This window comes from Schistocerca piceifrons, chromosome 11, assembly GCF_021461385.2.
Source record: "Schistocerca piceifrons isolate TAMUIC-IGC-003096 chromosome 11, iqSchPice1.1, whole genome shotgun sequence".
Classification (NCBI taxonomy): Eukaryota; Metazoa; Arthropoda; class Insecta; order Orthoptera; family Acrididae; genus Schistocerca; species Schistocerca piceifrons.
The window spans coordinates 9,611,790-9,634,332 of record NC_060148.1 but is presented as its reverse complement, the minus strand read 5'-3'; the positions used below and the strand labels follow the sequence as shown (position 1 = coordinate 9,634,332).

The 22,543-nt window shown below is 40.3% G+C and overlaps 1 protein-coding gene across 6 annotated transcripts in view; it reads right to left on the bottom strand.

The window, feature by feature from the left end:
- The window catches only part of LOC124719938 (probable ATP-dependent RNA helicase DDX60), a 113,182-nt gene that overhangs the window by 52,257 nt on the left and 38,382 nt on the right, over positions 1 to 22,543 (bottom strand). For all 6 annotated transcript variants that reach the window (XR_007006024.1, XM_047245132.1, XM_047245135.1 and 3 more), the window contains exons 4-5: positions 18,158 to 22,167; positions 17,440 to 17,545 (exon numbers count right to left, since the gene is read on the bottom strand). Coding sequence is in view for 5 of the 6 variants with exons in the window: in XM_047245132.1 (XP_047101088.1) it covers positions 17,440 to 17,545; positions 18,158 to 22,167 (4,116 nt within the window). In the remaining variant the exon portion in view is untranslated. The remainder of the gene's footprint in view (positions 1 to 17,439; positions 17,546 to 18,157; positions 22,168 to 22,543) is intronic.

Sequence of the window (22,543 nt, the reverse complement as noted above, 5' to 3'; positions counted from 1 at the left end):
TTAGGTTCATTCTGCGCATCTGACGTCACAAAATACAGTCAGCCAATGAACAGAGAACGATGTTGCCAGATCTCGACTGCAGAACAGAGCATGGACGAGTGTCTTCAGTTTTAGAAACATTCAGTCATAAATAAAGTAATAGAACAAAAGCAATGTCTTGATAGCAGAAATTCTTTTATAGAAAGTTTGGAAAAAGCATTCTTTATACCAATTGCTTCATATTCTATTAATTAATTAAACCAAACAAGCAATAAGACTCCTAATTCAGGCAATAGCAAGGAAAGGTGTTTGTATCAATCTCACAAACCGCTTTTTCGCAATAAAGAACAGCGGTAATTGTTTATTTCCTATTGTATTTCGACGAAGCGTGAGTAATTCATAGTGATACCAACAGTGTTCGTCAGTATTTTGCGTGACGTGTTATAGTCCTCAAGGCATTAAAAACAATATCGAAGTGCCTTACTTTATGATTTATATTCGTTTGAATGCAATTAATTTTGAAATTTCTAGTGCTTTGTCTCTTCATTAACCCTTTCGCTGCTGCAGACACGTGCTCCCCACATTCTGCGCTGTGCGCGATTTTGTCATCACTGCACTGCTCGCCTGTGCAGACACATGGTGTTCCCACTGCTTTGACACATTTATCATTCGATTTCACAAAAACTATTTGGCCCAAAAATTTGATTTTTGCGCATCTTCTTGACTGATACCTTACCCCCATAAGTGACTATTTTGTTTCGATGTTCAACGCAGTTATTATTCAGCATTACATGTAGTAATTTTATATGAAATTTAGGTATCTTGTCCACATTTCATTATCAACATTGTGGCAACTAAAATCGACCATATGGAAAGTATACTCTATGGACTTTTACCTCTGCAAACTCTTCAAAATTTCATGCAATGGTTTACTATATTTAATCCTGCACAATAACTGCGTTGAACATCGAAACAAAATTAAGTCATTTGTGGGGGGAAGGTATCAGTCATGAAGACATGTAAAAATCTAATTTTTGGGCCAAATAGTTTTTGTGGAATCGAATGATAAGTGTGTCAAAGCAGTCGGAACACGATGTGTCTGCACAGGCGAGCAGTGCAGTGACAAAATCGCGCACCGCGCGGAATGCAGGGAGCACGTGTTTGTAGCAGCGAAAGGGTTAATGCGGCCGTGGTGGCTTTACTTCATGTCATGAACTGCGCGCTCCCCCCTAAACGTAAGCTTGCGAACTATGCTATACTATGGCGCTGCTTCTCTTGGCGCGTGCGTCGTGTGCAACTGGCAACGCAGCAATCTCCCGCGTCTGGGCGGGCATGCGCGAGCCGCCGAGATAAAAGAATTGAACTTTAAAAGACACAATTATTATGAAAATGATATACTAATGCACTAATTCATTCAACAATAATTTACAGCATAGTTTTATGGAGAGGCACCTCTAAACACAATATTAATAGTATGTTCAAATTACAAAAAAGGGCAATGAGAATGATAGCCAACCTTAAATGGAGAGAACCATGTAGGCCAGCATGTAAAGCTACAGATATGAACACTACCCAGTGTATACCCATACAAACTCCTGTGCTGGGCAGAATTCAAATACGCTTCGAACACTCGAGATAACAAGACACAACACAACCATGACACAAGCAAACAGAATGTTTTCCATGAGCCCATATATAATACTATGAATATAAAACAGTCATATGCAGGGCCAAAACCTATAGAAAAACTTCCTTCAAACTTGAGAGAGAGAAACAATAAAAATATTTTCAAAAAACTCTCAAAACTTATTTGATAAAAAACTGCTGCTATAGTACAGGTGTGGCTCACGGTTTCCACATTGGGGAATGCTGTGACATTTATCGATCGGAACTAACCGAGACCTTGTGCTATTCTACATATCAGTGTGTTTGGGGTGGGGGGACACTTTTGCTTATCTTAATTCAATTGTTTCTAGATAAAGGCTGATTGTACAGCTACAACTCTTTTTCAAGAAAACACATTGTAAGTGCACCGTCTTCCTCATTCACAGTATTACACTTGAATGTTCCACCAACTTTAATGTAGAAAAGCAGCATACTGCGTCTCTGGTTATCGTCGGGGATATTACTATTATCTGCAAAGGCTTTACACCTTCAGAAAAGCTTCTGTCAAATTGTTTTTATAAAGAAAATTAAAAAAGGCAAAAAGCATCTGACACTTTCATAAAATCCTTTCAGCTGTGCAATACATTCAGTTCGTGACATAACTCTGAAGACTGTAATTTAAACAAAGTAACAGCTCATTCCAGGAAAATGATAGTGGTGCAAACAGCTTTGCAACTGACAAGTGACCATTAAAACTGAATCGATCACTAATCTGAGGCAAGATGCAGCCACCATTCTCGATTCATTGAAATGCCCCGTTTCGCAGTTTGTTCTGCCTTTTCGTACTGATTGTCAGTGAGTGAGATACATATTTAACCATTTTCACTGCATCGATGTTCCTTTGTTAAGTCGACTGAACAGAATATCACAGTGAGCCACGACACTAAAAAAATGTAATCACAAGAGTAAATCTTCGTCTTGCGAGAAATCCTTCACTCTTGGGGCCCAGTTTATTGTCCTGTAACCATTAGTATCATCAGCAATACTTTTTTTCCATGTACTCAATAGTTTCCTTTTGTTATTTGTATATTGTGGTTATGCTCTGTGATTTGAAATTGCTTCCACTGGGCAGAGGACAGGTAGGGAGACATTTCTTCACTATCTCGTCAAGGATGGCTGTGTGTGTAGGGCATCAGAAAAAAAGGTAGAATTCCTTCCAAATGGGGGAAGAAGACCCACACTTGCTTATTGCCTGTCACACAACACTCAGAAATTAAATTTAACTGATATGAATAACAATGAATGAAGTGATCATTTTCCTAAACCTATTTAATTCTTATTTGAACTCCACTTTTGCGGCCACTGTATTTGGAGCACTGTAGCAACACTGAGATGTCTGCTTTTCAGGTGTTTAGTTTACGTTCATTTTCTCTAGCTTGCTTTGAAGAGTTGCAGTTGCATCATCTGCAATATACAAAGTAAATTGACCAGTTGTGACAGATTTACACAGCCATTGGTTTCACCAACTTGAACTGCAAGGAAATTTATCCTCAACTGTTTATTCCTGATGTGATTCATAAATACCTCATAAATTGCTTCCAGGAGTTCATTTTGAAGAGTTTTCGACAGAGCTAAAAAAACATGGTTTTCCAACTTTTTTACTGTACTGTTAAAGACACTGTCCAGTTCTGTCATCTGGTCAACTAGACCTCGAAAAATTCCTGGGTTCCTGGAATTTTTTCTTTCATCGTGCCCCTTATATTTTAAAGCCAGCTCGAATTTGCCACAATACTTGACGTAGTTATCACTTTACCTAATATTTACTGGCAGTGGTTTCTTGGCACATTTTCATTTTGTCTTTATATTACAGAAATAGGCACTAATTGGCACGTAATGTCTATTTTCCCTAATATTGAAAATACATCAAAACCATTTAAATGTTTATAACTGGGATTATATTTTTACTCCTTTGTCTGAAAACTTTTTGCATCTGTGGTACCATTTGGAGTCCATGTGATATCACTACTATCAGTAACAAGACAGGAGAAAAACAAGAAATAAATACATTTTTCATTTCATAACCACACAACCACCCAGCTGTATTGTACATTTCTCTATTAAAATGGTGTTTATACCCCTGCCTGAATTTACATTGTTTTTGTTCTTAACTAACATTTACATCAGGTCTCAATGCCACAAGTTCCTTCAGTTTCATCGTAAGCTGATGTTTCAAACTGCACTCTGTATTCGTATTGTGTTGTCTTCAAATTTGCAGTAAGCTGCAGTTATTTGCAAGAAAGTAAAAACACAAAACTCAGGCACAATACACTCACTAAAGGAAACCTGCAAATATAGCATGTTACCCACAAACACACACGTGAGGAAATTAAAGAAATGGAACTTATTTCACGTGATTTTTTCTCGAATCATTTGTGAGACTCTCCTTGGGTGTTGATACTTATGTTACCATATTCCATTTCAATCTGGTGAGATAACTGGAAACTTAGTCTAACAATGGATACAGCAGCCAATGGCAGAAACAAAAAACTCTCTAAAATACTACCAAAACAATAATAAGGCATTAAAGCACAATAGAGATATACAGACACAGGGAATCAATAGGTAAGTTTCAGCTACTTTGTTCACTGCCTTTTGAAATAAGCAATGGAACGTGCAAATTGTGTGGAGGTTGGTAGGACACCCTCAGGCCGAAAGCTGAGAGATCAGAAACTTCGGGTCACGTGTGAGAGCTGTACTCTGTAGAAGCTGTGGCTAGACTATCTACTACCTCTTCCAAAAATATTGCTTGATATCACATATCAACAGTTCCAAAAATGATGACCCACATTTATTTAAATCTGTGTGGGAAATGCATGAAATGCATCCTGATAATTTAAATTCTGTAACACATTGTTGTGAAATTTATTTTAATATATATTTTGGTATGGCTGTTTCAGAGCCTTTAATTATGAGCTGTGCCTGCTATAAGTATAAACGACTTTACGTGTACTACACTTTAAGACACATTGCAGTGCAGTTACTGCACTGAAATGAAATTTTAGTTGCAACGTGTGAATACATATAGCATAAATCATGTAAGTAAAATTGTAATTTACCATGAAATAGGCCTAGAATATTACAGTAAAAAAATCATCATTTGCTAAATGCTTAGTGGACAATGTATACTTATCAGTGCATCTAATACAATTTTACCTGATCCACACCATGTATTTCGTCTATGGATCCAATAATTATTAAATTAAAAATATTGTTCAAGAGTGGGGCCCATATTAAAGAGGACTAACTGGAGAACTCTTAAGTGAACGTGTCACAGAGATGCTGGAAAACCTGAAATGGCAGGCACTTGTAGACATATGTCACCTGTTTACAAAGTCTCAACAATCAGCTTTAAGTGAGGAATCTACAAACACACATCTTCTTTACTATCATTCACACATATACTGTGAAGACAAGATAACACCAAGTGCAATGAGCAAAGAGGCATTTAAGCAATCATAATTTCCATGTTCCAAACACCAATGAAACAGAAAGACTACCCTTTGCCATGTACTAAACAGTGGCTTGCAAAGTATAGATGTAGATGTAGTATTGGAGAGTCCGGATGTGATGATGAAGATTTGTGTATAGGAATGCTGAACAGCAAGGACATCATCAGTGCAAAAAAGTAAAATAAAAAAAAATTAAACCTGGAAAATGGAAAACCAAGTTGCATTCTCTGACAAGAATTGAAAGGCAGTCCCGGTAAGGTGAGCCTCAGGAAAAAACAATAAATGTACGATGAAACACAGCAGAATAACTAGATAAAATTGGTGATAAAATACTAATACAGACACAGCTAAAGACGGGATAGATGACTGTGGCTGAATAACTACACTACTGGCCATTAAAATTGCTACACCACAAAGACGATGTGCTACAGACGAGAAATTTAACCGACAGGAAGAAGATGCTGTGATATGCAAATTATTAGCTTTTCAGAACATTCAGACAAGGTTGGCGCCAGTGGCGACACCTACAATGTGCTGGCGTGAGGAAAGTTTCCAACCGATTTCTCATACACAAACAGCAGTTGACCGGCGTTGCCTGGTGAAACGGTGTTGTGATGCCTCGTGTAAGGAGGAGAAATGCGTACCATCACGTTTCCGACTTCAATAAAGGTCGGATTGTAGCCTATCGCGACTGCAGTTTATCGTATCGCGCGACATTGCTGCTCGCGTCGGTCGAGATCTAATGACTGTAAGCAGAGATGACAGGCATCTTATCCGCACGGCTGTAACGGATCATGCAGCCACGTCTCGATCCCTGAGTCAACAGATGGGAACATTTGCGAGACAACAACCATCTGCACGAACAGTTTGACGACGTTTGCAGCAGCACGGACTATCAGCTCGGAGACCGTGGCTGCGGTTACTCTTGACCTGCATCACAGACAGGAGCGCCTGCGATGGTGTACTCGACGACGAAGCTAGGTGCACGAATGGCGAAACGTCATTTTTTTCGGATGAATCCAGGTTCTGTTTACAGCATCACGACGGTCGCATCCGTGTTTGGGGACATCGTGGTGAACGCACATTGGAAGCGTGTATTCGTCATCGCCATACTGGCGTATCACCTGGTGTCATGGTAGGAGAAACACCATTCGCTTGCTTAAAATGGTCAAACGGGACAGTCCCAATTTTGTATCTAAAACACCTGCCTGAGATGACGGACTGTACGGAGGTGGGGAGATCACTACGGAACCCCCACGGATGCAGATGCAACAAAATATTACGCCTCCAGTTAGTACCGCAGGCCTTTTCCAAATCGAAGAAGACACCAATAAGGCATTGCTTACAGAGGTAAGCTCATGAATTGCTGCTTTGAGCAGGGTCAGGTTACTGAGTGTGGAGTGATATCTCCTGAACCCACACTGGGAGAGAGTTAGTAGGGACTTGGTTTCGAGAACCACACTAGGTGCCACTTAACTATACACTCCACTGTCTTTCCTACACAGCACTTCAGGCTAATACTACAACAACTACACTCACACTCATAAATTAAGGATAATGCTGATACATGGTGAAACAATGCTCTGGTGGGAGGTTTGTGGGTTTAAATCACCTTGGCATATGACCGTGCAGTGCATTTCACCTACGGTCGTTACACAGTGGCACTGGCAGCAGTCCACGTACGCGGAGGTGTGTTGGTGCATGTCAGAGTATGGTGCAGCGAGTAAGTGTGCAGACGTTTTCAGATGTGTGTGTTCAAAATGGCTCAAAGAACACGTACTGATGACGTTATGAGTAGAATACTAGAGCGACTGGAGGCTGGCCAAACACAGTAGGTCGTAGCACGGGCCCTCCGTGTGCCACAAAGCGTGATCTCAAGATTATGGCAACGATTCCAGCAGACAGGAAATGTGTCCAGGCGCTACAGTATGGGACGTCCACAGTGTACAACACCACAAGAAGACCGATATCTCACCATCAGTGCCTGCAGACGGCCACAGAGTACTGCAGGTAGCCTTGCTCGGGACCTTACCGCAGCCACTGGAACAGTTGTCTCCAGACACACAGTCTACAGACGACTGAACAGACACTGTTTATTCTCCCAGAAACCTGCAAGGTGCATTCCACTGACTTCTGGTCACAGGAGAGCCCGTAAAGCCTGGTGTCAAGAACACAGTATGTGGTCATTGGAACAGTGGTCCCAGGTTATGTTCACGGACGAGTCCAGGTATAGTCTGAACAGTGATTCTCGCCGGGTTTTCATCTGCCGTGAACAAGGAACCAGATATCAACTTGTCCTTGAAAGGGACCTGTATGGAGGTCGTGGTTTGATGGTGTGGGGTGGGATTATGATTGGTGCACGTACACACCTGCATGTCTTTGACAGAGGAACTGTAACAGGTCAGGTGTATCGGGACGTCATTTTGCACCAGTATGTCCGCCTTTTCAGGGGTGCAGCGGGTCCCACCTTCCTCCTGACAGATGATAACGCAAGGGCCCACCAGCTGCCATCGTGGAGGAGTACTTTGAAACAGAAGATATCAGGTGAATGGAGTGGCCTGCCTGTTCTCCAGACCTAAACCCCATCGAGCACATCTCGGATGCTCTCGGTCGACGTATCGCTGCACGTCTCAAACCCCTACGACACTTCAGGACCTCCGACAGGCACTGGTGCCAGGATGGGAGGCTGTACCCCAGCAGCTGTTCGACCACCTGATCCAGAGTATGACAACCTGTTGTACAGCCTGTGTACGTGTGTACGGTGATCATATCCCGTACTGATGTAGGGGTACATCAGCAGGAAACAGTGGCGTTTTGTACCACATATGTTTCTGGACGGTTTTCTCAACTTATCACCAATACCGTGGACTTACAGATCCGTGTCGTACATGATGCTTATGTGCCTATGCTATTAGCACCAGTTTTGTGTAGTGCCACGTTGTGTGGCCCCACATTCTGCAATTATCCTTAATTTATGAGCATGACTGTACTAGGATTCATCCAACCCTTCTCTGGTTTCAAAATTGGGATTAAAATAGATTCTTTCCACAAGTTGGGGAAGTCTTCTGTCATCCAAATTTCAGTACAGAGTTGAAGGAGGGCATTTTCTGACTGAAGGTCTGGCTGTTTCAACACGCTGTACTTTATTATCTGGCAGTAGTATCGCAAGCTACTGACAATGCAGAATCCAACTCCCACAAACAGAAAGGCTGATTGTGTTCCTCCAAGATGGTGGACAGAATACCTAAATCAGTCTTCTCCCATGTCTACCAATATTGATGGAAAGTCGGATCCTGGATAGAATCAGCTTCTACCGTATCTTCCTTCGCCGTCGGCATTGTCGTTGTTACTGTGAGACACCGTTATACCAAGAGGAAAGGCGCGTCGATCTTAGAGCATGAGATATGATGACCTTAAGCCATTGACAACACACAACGGTCACGGTAGCACCTGATTCCAGAATAGCTGCAGTAGTTAAGATCTACGAACTATCCCCTGTTGACCAGGTCCCCAAAACGTAACTCGTAACAAGATCCCTTCAAAGCAAATTGTCATAACGATCGTCTATAAAGGCTTCGTACAACAAGAAGAAATGTTACGGTTTATGGAATAATAACAGATACGACCAAACTGTCTTGTCTCTTCTGCTTTATTTAACATAACTTCGTTCACAGTTTCATTTCGCATTCACCACTCATTCACCGAAACCCTTTGATGAACAGTTTTGGTTGCATAACACCAACAGTCAATGATAATGATACAGCTTTTCTCCTTTTTATAAATTGAAGCCCGCTCTCCATGATATAATAAAAAAAAAAAAAAAAAAAACGGTCTCAATACCGCGTCCCTCGTGAGATGCGAATAGACTTATCCCGGAATTGACCGCCCTGTAGGTGTACTCAATTTAATGACCACACTTCGCTGTCCGCTATTTCGCGTAACTGAATATCCATTTGTTAGTCCGATTATACACTGTAGCTATTTAAAATTCGCCCCTATATTTTTCACAACGCACAATTAGCACTTCGTTACTTGTTTGTTTTTTTTCTAAGAGTAAACGGAAAAAAAGACGCCGTATCATCGGCTTAGTCGACATAAAGCAAAACACCTTAATATGCCCAATTTCACCTGTTCTTATAGGATCAGCTACCTTACTCATTAATTTGAATATAATAGAGGGAAACATTCCACGTGGGAAAAATATATCTAAAAAGAAAGATGATGAAACTTACCAAACAAAAGCGCTGGCAGGTCGATAGACACACAAACAAACACAAACATACACACAAAATTCTAGCTTTTGCAACCAATGGTTGCCTCGTCAGGAAAGAGGGAAGGAGAAGGAAAGACAAAAGGATATGGGTTTTAAGGGAGAGGGTAAGGAGTCATTCCAATCCCGGGAGCGGAAAGACTTACCTTAGGGGGAAAAAAGGACAGGTATACACTCGCACACACACACATATCCATCCACACATACAGACACCACTTGGTCTTTAAATATGTCTGCTTGTGTCTGTATATGTGTGGATGGATATGTGTGTGTGTGCGAGTGTATACCTGTCCTTTTTCCCCCTAAGGTAAGTCTTTCCGCTCCCGGGATTGGAATGACTCCTTACCCTCTCCCTTAAAACCCATATCCTTTTGTCTTTCCTTCTCCGTCCCTCTTTCCTGACGAGGCAACCATTGGTTGCGAAAGCTAGAATTTTGTGTGTATGTTTGTGTTTGTTTGTGTGTCTATCGACCTGCCAGCGCTTTTGTTTGGTAAGTTTCATCATCTTTCTTTTTACTCATTAATTTACTACATATTATTTCCAATAACACTAAACAGGTATCGCCGTTATATTTTAATTGCATTCAAAAGCATGTTACTACTATTATGACCAACCAAACTGTCACAAATCGCATGGCGTGCGTTTTTAATGATAACTTTACACTATTCAATTTCTGTTACAGCTATCTTGGCTCGTAATGTTACAAGCTGTAGGGGACTTAAATGATTCAGCCACTGTCTGAGCAAGTCTCGCAGCTATGTTAAGAGACCCCTGCTCTTGTACAGCTGCTACCAGTGGTCACGAGCTGCACATTGAGATCCTCCTGATCACTTCCCATATTTGCTTGTGGATGTGGACCTTCTAATGGAGTTCAGGAACTCTTGCCGAGACCTCTGTTTACTATCTCCTTGACTTTGCCTGCACCTTTCAAACAGTTGCAAGATTCAAACCTGTAAGGCACCAATTGAATATGCACATAGCTGTGCTCCTGTACCTGATAACAAAATGATACTCATAATTCCACCGAGGGACAGCCTGCCTCCTAGGTGTTTCTGTTGACTTCGGAATGGACACTTCAGCGGCACAGGGAATCACAGCTGTAATGTGATCGACCCAGTTCTGCATCCTGTCACACTGCTCGGAAAGAGCCAATTGTCCGTAAAGCATCCAATCAGCCTTTCTAAACGGCCATCTCGACGGCTTCCTTTCAGCATCTTCTCCGTAGAGCAGACAGGTCCAGACAGAGTAGCGGCCGCTACCGTAAAGGTTGTCGTCCAATACCCACTGAGCAGTGTCTGCAAGAGAGGCAAACAGGAGAACCAGTAGTGGTGATAAAATGGGTAGCTTGGCCCATTTTCACGATTTTGATGTGAGTAGTGCATTTCAGATCCTCAAATATCCAACATTTTGGTCTAACGATGTCCAGGACAGCTTTTGACCCTGACACAGAGACCCTTTTTCCTGCTCCCGTTCCCTTCGAGGACGACGGGGAAAGTGGGCACGGAGAGGCAGTGCCTTCTCAATGTTCACTGTAAACATATTGCTGATCTCATCCATCGTAGCTGTGTGTATTGTTATGTCTTTACTCAGTTTGCTTTGGCATCTGCAGGTGCAAATATAGAGGTTGCGGGGGGGGGGGGGGGGGGGGGTTGTTTTTGGGAGGGGAGAGAAGACCAGACAGCGAGGTCATCGGCCTCGTCAGAGTAGGGAAGGACGGAGAAGGAAGTCGGCCATGCCCTTTCAATGGAACCGTCCTGGCATGTGCCTGGAGCGATTTAGGAAAATCACGGAAAACCTAAATCGGGATGGCCGGACACGGGGGTTGAACCGTCGTCCTCCCGAATGCGAGTCCAGTGTGCTAGCCACTGCTCCACCTCGCTAGGTGCAAATATAGGTGCTGGTGGTGCACGATGGTATAACGGACCTAGTTTGCATCGATATGTTGACCTCGGAAACAGGTTTCTGCACCACAGACATAAGAAGTGGAAAAGACAGGGAGTTTTATTGCCTCGTATTTCTTTCTGGCTTCTTGATAGGTGATCTTCTTGATGACTCTTTATTTCCTGAATTTTGCATTCCTCAGTAAAAACAGGGCAGTGTTGGCTCCAGACTAGGTGGCTCGTGGAGCAGTTGATGCAGATTGCTGTAGAAAGTCTATCGGTCCCAGCTTCATGGGATGCCATGCCACAGTTCCTACACCTCTGACTCTCAGTACCGTATGGCTAAAATGCTGCCATTCATAGCACCATGTAGGGTTAGGTGTGTGAGGCCTAACCCTAAGTTGGAGGAACCCTGTCACGATGTGTTCAGGCAGCACTGGAGAAATGAAAGTCGAAAGATGGCGGCCTTCTCAATTTCTCCTTTACTTTTTTTTTTCAAAGAAAATTCCACTGTGATGCTGATCCTCGTTTAAGTTACGCAATGTCGATATCCGTAATGTGGCATGCGACCACAACCTTGCCTGAGTTAAGAGAATTATGCAACTCCACAATTACATCACAGTCATCTAATTTTTGTCACTTCCTAAGAAGTTCCACCTGCTTTGCCCTACAAGTCTCGAACAAGAAGGAAGCATTTCGTAAGCTGTTTACAGGTTCTAAGGTATCGGCAAGCCTTCTCGGCCTTTTGAATATAGGAAGAGGACATTTCTTTAAACATACTTTCTTCTTCTTGATCACTACAGACACATTCTGATTTATGAATCCTTGAGCCCCGTTGCTAAACACAATTTGATTATCAGGAGAACTAGCCTTCCTCCCTTCACACTGGGAGTTGATATGTTTGAGTTTAAGGGTTCCATCTCGGCCCCACAAACACCTGAGCAACTGAAGGTCCACTCAGACAGAGCCTTGCATGCCAGAGTAAGCCTTATACAAATGAGCATTTTACCGTACAAGAATCATGAAAGAAGATTGTATACATGGAAGAAGCCTGGAGATACTAAAAGGTATCAGATAGATTATATAATGGTAAGACAGAGATTTAGGAACCAGGTTTTAAATTGTAAGACATTTCCAGGGGCGAATGTGGACAAGAGTTTGACAGAGCACTGAAAGACCTGAGTCGAAACAAGGCCCCGGGAGTAGACAACATTCCATTAGAACTACTGACGGCCTTGGGAGAGCCAGTCCTGACAAAACTCTACCATCTGGTGAGCAAGATCTACGAGACAGGCGAAATACCCTCAGACTTCAAGAAGAATATAATGATTCCAATCCCAAAGAAAGCAGGTGTTGACAGATGTGAAAATTACCGAACTATCAGTTTAATAAGTCACGGCTGCAAAATACTAACGCATATTCTTTAAAGATGAATGGAAAAACTGGTAGAAGCCGACCTCGGCGAAGATCAGTTTGGATTCCACAGAAATATTGAAACACGTGAGGCAATACTGACCCTACGACTTACCTTACAAGAAAGATTAAGGAAAGGCAAACCTACATTTCTAGCATTTGTAGACTTAGACAAAGCTTTTGACAATGTTGACTGGAATACTCTCTTTCAAATTCTGAAGGTGGCATGGGTAAAATATAGAGAGCGAAAGGCTATTTACAATTTGTACAGAAACCAGATGGCAGTTATAAGAGTCGAGGGGCATGAAAGGGAAGCAGCGGTTGGGAAGGGAGTGAGACAGGGTTTTAGCCTCTCCCCGATGTTATTCAATCTGTATATTGAGCAAGCAGTAAAGGAAACAAAAGAAAATTCAGAGTGGGTATTAAAGTCCATGGAGAAGAAATAAAAACTTTGAGGTTCGCCGATGACATTGTAATTCTGTCAGAGGCAGCAAAGGACTTGGAAGAGCAGTGAACGGAATGGATAGTGCCTTGAAAGGAGGATATAAGATGAACATCAACAAAAGCAAAACGAGGATAATGGAATGTAGTCGAATTAAGTCGGGTGATGCTGAGGGAATTAGATTAGGAAATGAGACACTTAAAGTAGTAAAGGAGTTTCGCTATTTGGGGAGCAAAATAACTGATGATGGTCGAAGTAGAGAGGATGTAAAATGTAGACTGGCAATGGCAAGGAAAGCGTTTCTGAAGAAGAGAAATTTGTTAACATCGAGTATAGATTTAAGTGTCAGGAATTTGTTTCTGAAAGTATTTGTGTGGAGTGTAGCCATGTATGGAAGTGAAACATGGACGATAAATAGTTTGGACAAGAAGAGAATACAAGCTTTCGAAATGTGGTGCTACAGAAGAATGCTGAAGATTAGATGGGTAGATCACGTAACTCATGAGGAGGTATTGAGTAGAATTGGGGAGAAGAGAAGTTTGTGGCACAACTTGACTAGAAGAAGGGATCGGTTGGTAGGACATGTTTTGAGGCATCGAGGGATCACAAATTTAGCATTGGAGGGCAGCGCGGAGGGTAAAAATCGTAGAGGGAGACCGAGAGATGAATACACTAAGCAGATTCAGAAGGATGTAGGCTGCAGTAGGTACTGGGAGATGAAAAAGCTTGCACTGGATAGAGTAGCATGGAGAGCTGCATCAAACCAGTCTCAGGACTGAAGACCACAACAACAACAGTGGGAACTCAAACATAATAATATATCTTGACCAGAATTACTTCCTCCAAGCCAACCAGTACTGTTTCTGAAAACAACTTTTACTTTTCTCACATTACATCCTCAAAGCTACAGATCAATGTAGTCAGGCAGCCACAGTATCCCTTGAATTCTAGGAAGCATTTGTTTCAGTGCCACACCATTGCTGATAAGTGAAAATATGATTATATGGATATCAAATGGAATTTGTGACTTTCTTGAGAGTGTGGATGCAGCGTGTTGCTTCGTATGGAGAGTCAGTGACAAACATAGAAGTAACTTAGCGTGAACTGCACGGAAGTGTATTGGGGCTCTGGCTGTTTATGTTGGGCATTAATGACCTTGCAGATGGTATTAACAGATAATTTTGTTAGCTGTAATAGAGAACTATCCATAAAAATCTGCAGAAATATTCAGGGAGATCTTAGTAAAATTTCAAAGAAGTGCACAGACTGGCAACTTCGTCGAAATTTTCATAAATGTGGAATTATGCACTTCCCATAAAAAGTGGTATTCTATGGCTACAAAATCAATTCTCTGAAAGGTCCATTTTTGTACAGGATGGCTGAGGGGCTTTGGCTGTTCAATATAAAATGTAAAATCAAAACCGTCTAAATCTGTTGAAAAAGAAGGGTACAGATACCAGTTACTTCAGTCAGGGGGCCCGTGTACGGCACAGAGAAAACCCAAAACTGGTCACATAAATAAATTACACTCGAAATATAAACAGCTGAATGTCCTTTTGATTTTACATTTTACAAAATCAATAAATCACAACTGGAACCAATAACTCGTCAGCTCATACAAATACCTGGATACATCAATTTGTGGTCACTTAGGCTCAAACATAACTGAAACAAGTCGTAGACTTTGATCTATTGATAGTATACTGCAAAAATGGAATCAGTCTACATAACACTCGTGCAACCCCTCCTAGAATATTGCACCAGCATGTAGGGCATATATCAAATACGTTGTAACTGTGGAAACTGAATAAGGAAGGGTTGCACAAATGGTGGCAAGGTTTGTTTCACTTACGGAAGAGCGTCATGTACATTCTAAAAACCTGAAATGGGAGACACTTTGTAGCATTACATGAATATGTCCAATAAGTCTGATCTATTTTGCGTCACACGAGTGTAGGGGAGTCGAAACTAGTAGTGACCCGTGACTTCATATCAACTTGAGATTTTTTTTTATACATATTATTCATTTTTAAATTTTATTGATTATTTACAGAGTAAAGGATTTAATAGGTAATCAGTTTTAATGAGATGCATATAAATATGTTTTGACATAACAAATCACCTTGTTGGATTATGCACGATATGTTTTCTCTTTGCAAGAACAAAAACTTCCGTGTTGCTGAGTGCACGAACAAGTAGTCATCAAGTGTGGATCTTCGGTAACTTTCACAAATGGGCTCAGAATTGTTCATTTACAACCTGAAGTTGATTTAAAAATTATTCTAGGGAACCACGGCCCGACTTTGGTGCAAACAAATTGTACGTGAATTCTCAAATATCAGTGCGGAGCTTAAGCTATGCGGCAGGATATTGGGTGTTATCATCACGTGTCGGATTCAGTAACATTAATCGCAATTTATGGACATTAGCTTGATAATAAGTATCAAAGACATATATGAGTGGCCTAGTATTTATCTTGAAGCTGAAAGCAAGCGAGGACCAATTTACTGTCGGGATACGACGAATATGAATTATTCCACAGTCAGCTTGTTGATACGTTGCTTAGCAACTCATAAATGGATAGTGATAGAATTACTGAAATGATGTTTTAAGTATCAATGACTACTACACACACATCAGAAAGTAATTACTCTAACTGTGAGTGACTTCTGGATTGGATGAGTTTTTTTATTTTAGCTAATTGGTATTAATAAACTTCTTTTGAGGTTGAAACTTCATCAATAGTGTCGCACTAATTCGGTTTAGTAGAATGGTAGATAGTACTAGTTATGGTACTATTTATAGTTTTAAAAGAAAAGAGAGCACATACCTGCTTTTCTTTTGAGAAATGTTCGTACTTCAGTCACCAGTCTTCTCAAACCAGAGGCACGAGTGACGCTCGCTCACAGCAGTACGATATCGTGAACCACGACACACGAGTGCCCCCTTCTCACTACATTTCTGCATCGAAAACCCCGAGATATAGCCGCGGTACGAAGGAGGAAGAAAGAAGAGGAAAGATCAGCGAAAGAAATGGAGCAAAGAGAGAAGGGGAGGTCACAACTTGAAAAGAGTGACACCACCTATGCTGTGAAAGTGTAATTGTAAAGTTTTAAGAACATGCTTTAATTGAGGAATCTAAGTATTGTTCGCATAGAGACTCCACAGACAAGAATAGACTACTTACAGTGGGCACAGAAGCGTATAAGCAATCGTTCTTACCATGCTCATTATGTGCAAATGGAATGGGAGGAAACCCCAACATGTGGTACAATGGAAAGTCCGAGCGCTGCACTTCACAGTGGTTTGCAGAGGATGGATGTAGACGTACATACAGATGAAGGACCATTGCTCTGAAAACATGGTTCCTGTGTGTGACAATAATTATCTGCAAAAGTTTTAGCTGACATGCAGATGTTTATCGCCTCTTTGTTACTGAATCACATGGTGACGATTACTAATCGCAAACAATATATCACGATATGAAACGGAGGAAAATCTCACCCCCCCCCCCCCCCCCCTTACAATCTTTTTGTCATGGGAAACCATTGCAGCAAGAAATTTATTCCAAAGAAACTGTTTAGTTACTGGAAGTTGATAAAGCTTTAAATGTGACTCTGTTGTCAATAGAAAATTAAATACAAGATGATGAAACTTACCAAACGAAAGCGTTGGTATGTTGATAGAGACACTAACAAACACAAACACACACACAAAATTCAAGCGTTCGCAACCCACGGTTGCTTAATCAGGAAAGAGGGAAGGGGAGGGAAAGACGAAAGGATGTGGGCTTTAAGGGAGAGGGTAAGGAGTCATTCCATATATATGTCTGCTTGTGTCTGTATATGTGCAGATGGATATGTGTGTGTGTGCGAGTGTATACCTGTCCCTTTTTCCCACTAAGGTAAGTCTTTCCGCTCCTGGGATTGGGATGACTCCTTACCCTCTCCCTTAAAACCCACATCCTTTCGTCTTTCCCTCTTTCCTGATGAAGCAACCGTTGCTTGCGAAAGCTTGAATTTTGTGTGTGTGTTTGTTAGTGTCTCTATCAACATACCGATGCTTTCGTTTGTGTAAGTTACATCATCTTTGTTTTTAGATATATTTTTCCCACGTGGAATGTTTCCCTCTATTATATTCAGAAAATTAAATACATGTAGTTACCTTTCCAAGATAACGACACTCTTCTTTAAATACAAGAATAGCTATGCAATAAATCATTTAAAATGCAACTGACAAAGCAATGAATATAAGAAGTAGCTGCATGCCTTCCTCCACTTTCCAGTCACATCTTCTTAATCAAGAGATTAATGCTGTTTTTTCATAGCTTAATAGCCTACCTGCATCATCAGCAACTGCGTTGAAAATGCAAAGAAATGTTTCATTTGTTGTTTTAACTCTGCAAAATGCTGATAGATTAAGTTGCAGTTGAGGAAAGTCAGAGCCCTGGGGAAAAAGAGCAAAGATGTTATTTAAGTCTGCAAATCATTAATGAATCAAATAAAACTATTGAATCAAATCATATGCCCGTATTTTCTGTCAGACACATTTCCTGCATTCTAAAAAAACTCACAAGCTATTTTTAAGCAGAAGTTGACAGACAATATCGTTATATAACAAATTACTTGCTCTTCAGTGAAGATTATCACTTTTTAATTCATACAATTTTTATTCTAAAATTTCATATTTATGTGACATTGTTAGTTTAGTTTATAGTGTGCACATAGTACTAGTTTCCTTGTCTCAAAGAAAAGAAAAAGTATCATAATCACTGTGATATTCAAGTAACTGTTTTATAAATCGCTCATATCTATATATCAAATTTTTGTGGTGAGTAGTAATGTCTATCCTTTCCATATTGTTTAGGTGATTCATGTTGAAGGATATTGATGACTCCTCCATGTTTCATTATGAGATGAACAAAAACACAGCTCTATCATCTACAACAGAACGTACTCTGAGAAAAAAAATAAAATGTTGAGCATAAGTAATGGTCATTGCACACAAAAATTAATAAGCATTCTTTACTGAAAATCAGTTTTAATTTGTTGTACCAACCTTGATACTGCCTCTTTCTGCACTGTTCCCCTATCAGCATTATTTTCTGGCACTGTCACTTCACACATGCTGACAAGAAGCAGAAGCCGTAGCACTAGAGATATACTCATGGGGAAGTTACCCCACAGAATTGGTAGCTTTCCAGTGAGGAGATTCTGAATTCTTGATTCGTTTACTCCCCAAAATACAACATTTCCTTCAGCGTCAAACCCTCGCCTTCCTGCACGTCCAGACATCTGATGGTAATTCAGTGGTGTTAGAAATGAACTATCTGTAGCTACGACAACAGTCTTGCAGGGCATGTGTATGCCAAGAGCCAAGGTAGAAGTTGCAAACACAACATTAAGCACTTTCATACGGAACATCATTTCAACTGTTACTCTCTCTTTTGAGTTAAGGCCTGCATGGTGAATTCCTATACCATTTCTTAACCCTTTCACAAATGGGTCATCCTTCGTATGGCCAATTCCTATGAGACGATTTTCAATAAATTTTAAATCGTCACTGTCAACTATTCCAACACTGCGCAAAGAAGAAGCATTTCCCTTCAATAGTCCCAAAGAGTATGTTCTCCTTTTTCTCACAGTAACTGTTTTACCTTTCCTTGTCTTTGTTTCTGCTGTTGTGCTTATTCCATCACTATCATCTGAAGAACTGCCCAAAAGTCCTTGTGTTTTTGCATCATAATACCTATTTAGTACACTTAAAAATGCATGTATCAAACTACGATCAAAGAGGAACACAATTGCTGGGAACATTTTGTTTTTTTCCAAAGTTTCAATTAAGGACGGAAGTTGAAATATCGGTACTACCTTCGGTGGCAAATTACGAAGATTTTGTGCACCGTGAGCCAAACGACTGACCACAGATACAAATGAATCATTAAACTCTTGTGCCCATTTACTGAGCAATTCCCTCAGCTCCTTTTCATACTCTTTAACTGACGATCGAGTAATAAAAAGTTTCTGGCTATTTACTCGGAAGAATCTTTCTGGTCTCAAATGTTCTATATTTGTGTGTATTTGTTCGGTGGCCTGGAGAGCACCGAACAGTGATAATGTCTCCTCAGCAGAGAGGGTCAGATGAGATGGAATACCACTGTAAGTGTCTATTACCTTGTTTGTAAGACACGCATACGGATGCACGTGGACTAACGAATTCTGTTCGTGAACGTAGATGTACTTCTTGAGATCATTATGTCTTTCGTTGTGTGTTATAAGAGATACCACATAATGTGAATCATCTCGTTTGCATCCATTCTGCATATCTCTATCCTTTTTAAAATTCATCGATTCTTGTAGCCAGCGTTGTAAAATTTCAGGCTGTTCAATTGTTGCAGAAAGAGCTAAAAAGGGACAACGTGTAAGTAACAATCCACTTTCCCAGGACAGCCCACCGGCGATTCCCGACAAACAGTGGATCTCGTCAAATATAATGTATCGCAACCTCCTAACCCAACTGCACATGCGAGGTGACAAAAGCAAGATCTCCAAACATTCAGGCACAGTCACCAGTATTTGGCAGGTCAATGCATTTAGCCTGTAATCACGAGTAAATATTCCATAAACTGAAAGACCAGGTGGCATTGTAACATTTTTAAAGCGTGCATACACAGTTGCTGCTACTTGATTAACAAGAGCCTTTGTGGGGGAAACATACACAACAATACCTTCGTGCCCTTCCTGTAACACCGACTCCATGCAGTAGTAAGATGCGTACGTTTTGCCAGAGGATGTTGGAGCAACCACAATGGCTGACTGTCGTTTCCTTACTGTGTCAATTAGCATTTTCTGCCAGTCATCAGGGGCAAATCCTAGCTCGTCGTCAATTTCACCTCGATTTTTTCGTATTAAGGAAGGGCCTAAATGTTTCAGCTGAAATTCCGCCCATGACATTTTTATATCTATAATTGTCATTTTAGCATAATTTTGAACGTACGGCAAATTCCATTCAATGCTTATATCGTGCATGTTCAGACAAGTTAGATAATACGCTATTTGCTTTTTGTTTTCGTCAGATAATTTATACTTGGACTCTGAACCAATAAGAAGGTCTCTTAAGAGCAGAAAAAGTTCTTTGTACAGCTCGAGAACGTGTGAACTTCCAGCACCTTTCTCTCTATAATCAAACTGCAATTTTTTGTGCAACGTTTCTGCCATCAGTAATTCTGTTTCCAGTTCAAATATTTCAGTTTTCAAATTTTTTCGCAACAGCTGTAACTCCTGTAATGCAATGTCAAATTTAAATTGCAGGAGAAAGCTCTTAATTTTTGCACTGCTCTTTTTAAACATAACTTTATCACTATCTTCATTTTGATGTCTTTTTCTCTCATTATTCTGTTTTCTTATAATATCTGCCATTTTTGGTTTCTCAGGTTTCTTCTTTTGATAGTTTTTACTTTTAACTACACTGGCAGTGTTGTTATTTTGTTTGGTTCCCCTAACAATTACGTCTCTCTGTATCGATCTTCCTTCGAGATTGCTTCCGTAAATATTCATGTATCTTGCAAATCGGGCCTGATGTTTCTGTGCTTTTTTTTCAGCATATCTTCCTCCTTTACTGTTTCTGAATGTTTTTCTATCGTCAAATACTCTGCTGAAATCGTCAGTCAATTTTTTCCGAGAATGCCAATGGTGTCTTTCTTCAAAAGCGAGGTTTCTGGAAATAAATAACTGCATTTCTGCTGCACGATTTTGAAGTCTAGCAAGATTGTTTAAAACTTCTTCACCACAAAACTCCTTTGTGAGACTGCACGATATTGGGAGAAGTCGGTCAAACTGTGCAAGAGCTGCAGCATCAGTATTTGGCTTCGAATCTCGATTCTGCACAAATTTTATTTTGTGAGTCCACTTTAACCCTTCTGATGTTATTGGAAAGGGCTCCAATGTGCTTCCCCAAAGATCACTCAAAGTAGCTGTTAAATGTACATAAATTTCACCCAATACATTACCAAGTCCACATTTTTGTTCAAGTACACGGTTTCTTAAAGTCACAAGGAGCTTCAAAAATAAGTTACCCTGCCAAATGTCAGATACAGTACTAAAACAACAATCGTATGTCAGTCCATTTTCCATTATTAAGTGCATAAATTTGTGAATTTCTGTTATGAAATGTGAAACTTGCTTTGGCACTTCATATGGTTGTGGAAATGCTCTGAATTTCAGAGGGAGAGCATCCAGGAGCGCACATTTTAGGAGGAGGACCTTCACTAGCATCATCGCATCAGTGTCTTTGTTTAAAGTAAGGTACTTAGCAGCAGAGGCAATGTATACGATTCTTCTAACACTTGTTAAATCTTGTGGAATTTGAATGAATAATTTCAGTGTATTCCAGTCTTTTGTGATGTTTACAAGTTTTCTAGAGATGATCTGAAGCAACCTACTAATGCCAGGTACAACATTAATAAAATATGCATGAATAGTAGAAACCTCAAGAGTAATGTTACGAAAATCAACACAAGGTAGGCCTTGTCCAATACTGTACAAAATGTTTGCACACGACATCACCTTCACCCATCTGTAGTTGTCCTCAGAAAAATATGAGCTGCATTCTTTTGGTAAAATGTCACACAACAAAAAACTGGGCCTCAAGTGCTTGAGAATTTGCCTAAAATCTACACTCCAAATTGCTTCAATTTCATGAACAAAGAATTTTGTATTATGTCTGAAATGATGTTTTAAGACCGATCTGGCCAAACGGATGCTATGGTTGTCCTTCAGAATTCTGTCCCAGACTTTCGAAAATACTATTTCAAAGGTTCCGCTAACTCTTGCAAAAATCTGAAGCAGGCGTTCACATAAATACACACAATGCAACATTTGTCCACCTCCAGCACTGTCCAAACCACTTTGTCCCACTGCATTTAACAATAACGAATCACCGTCAACCAAGAAACTTCGTCTGTCTGCAATCATATCATTTATGGCATTGTATTGCACACGACATGATAATATTCTCTCTGTGATGTCTGTTATTCCAGAAAAAATCTTTTCCTCTTGAATTACTGAAGCCTGTGAAATTATATTTGGTATGTTAACAAATTGCAAAATAAAGAAAAACATCAGATAAAACGAAATAAACACAAATGAAATGTATAAAGGTTAATCTCCTACCTAATAAAATAAAAACACAAAAACTCATCAAATATAATACAGACAGACTCAATATAACAAAATAAACAGTTCAAAAACATCAAGACAAAATGAAAATAGCTAAACGTGGCAACTGATAAGTATTATCTAATGAAAACAGTAACGCTGCACAGAAAACATATGAATCAGTAAAAAAATATGATGGAATGAACTACATGATGAAGCTTTAACAGAGAAGGCCAAAATGGGAAAAAAGTGGAAATATTTACAGAAAATCGAAACTGTGGTCAATTTA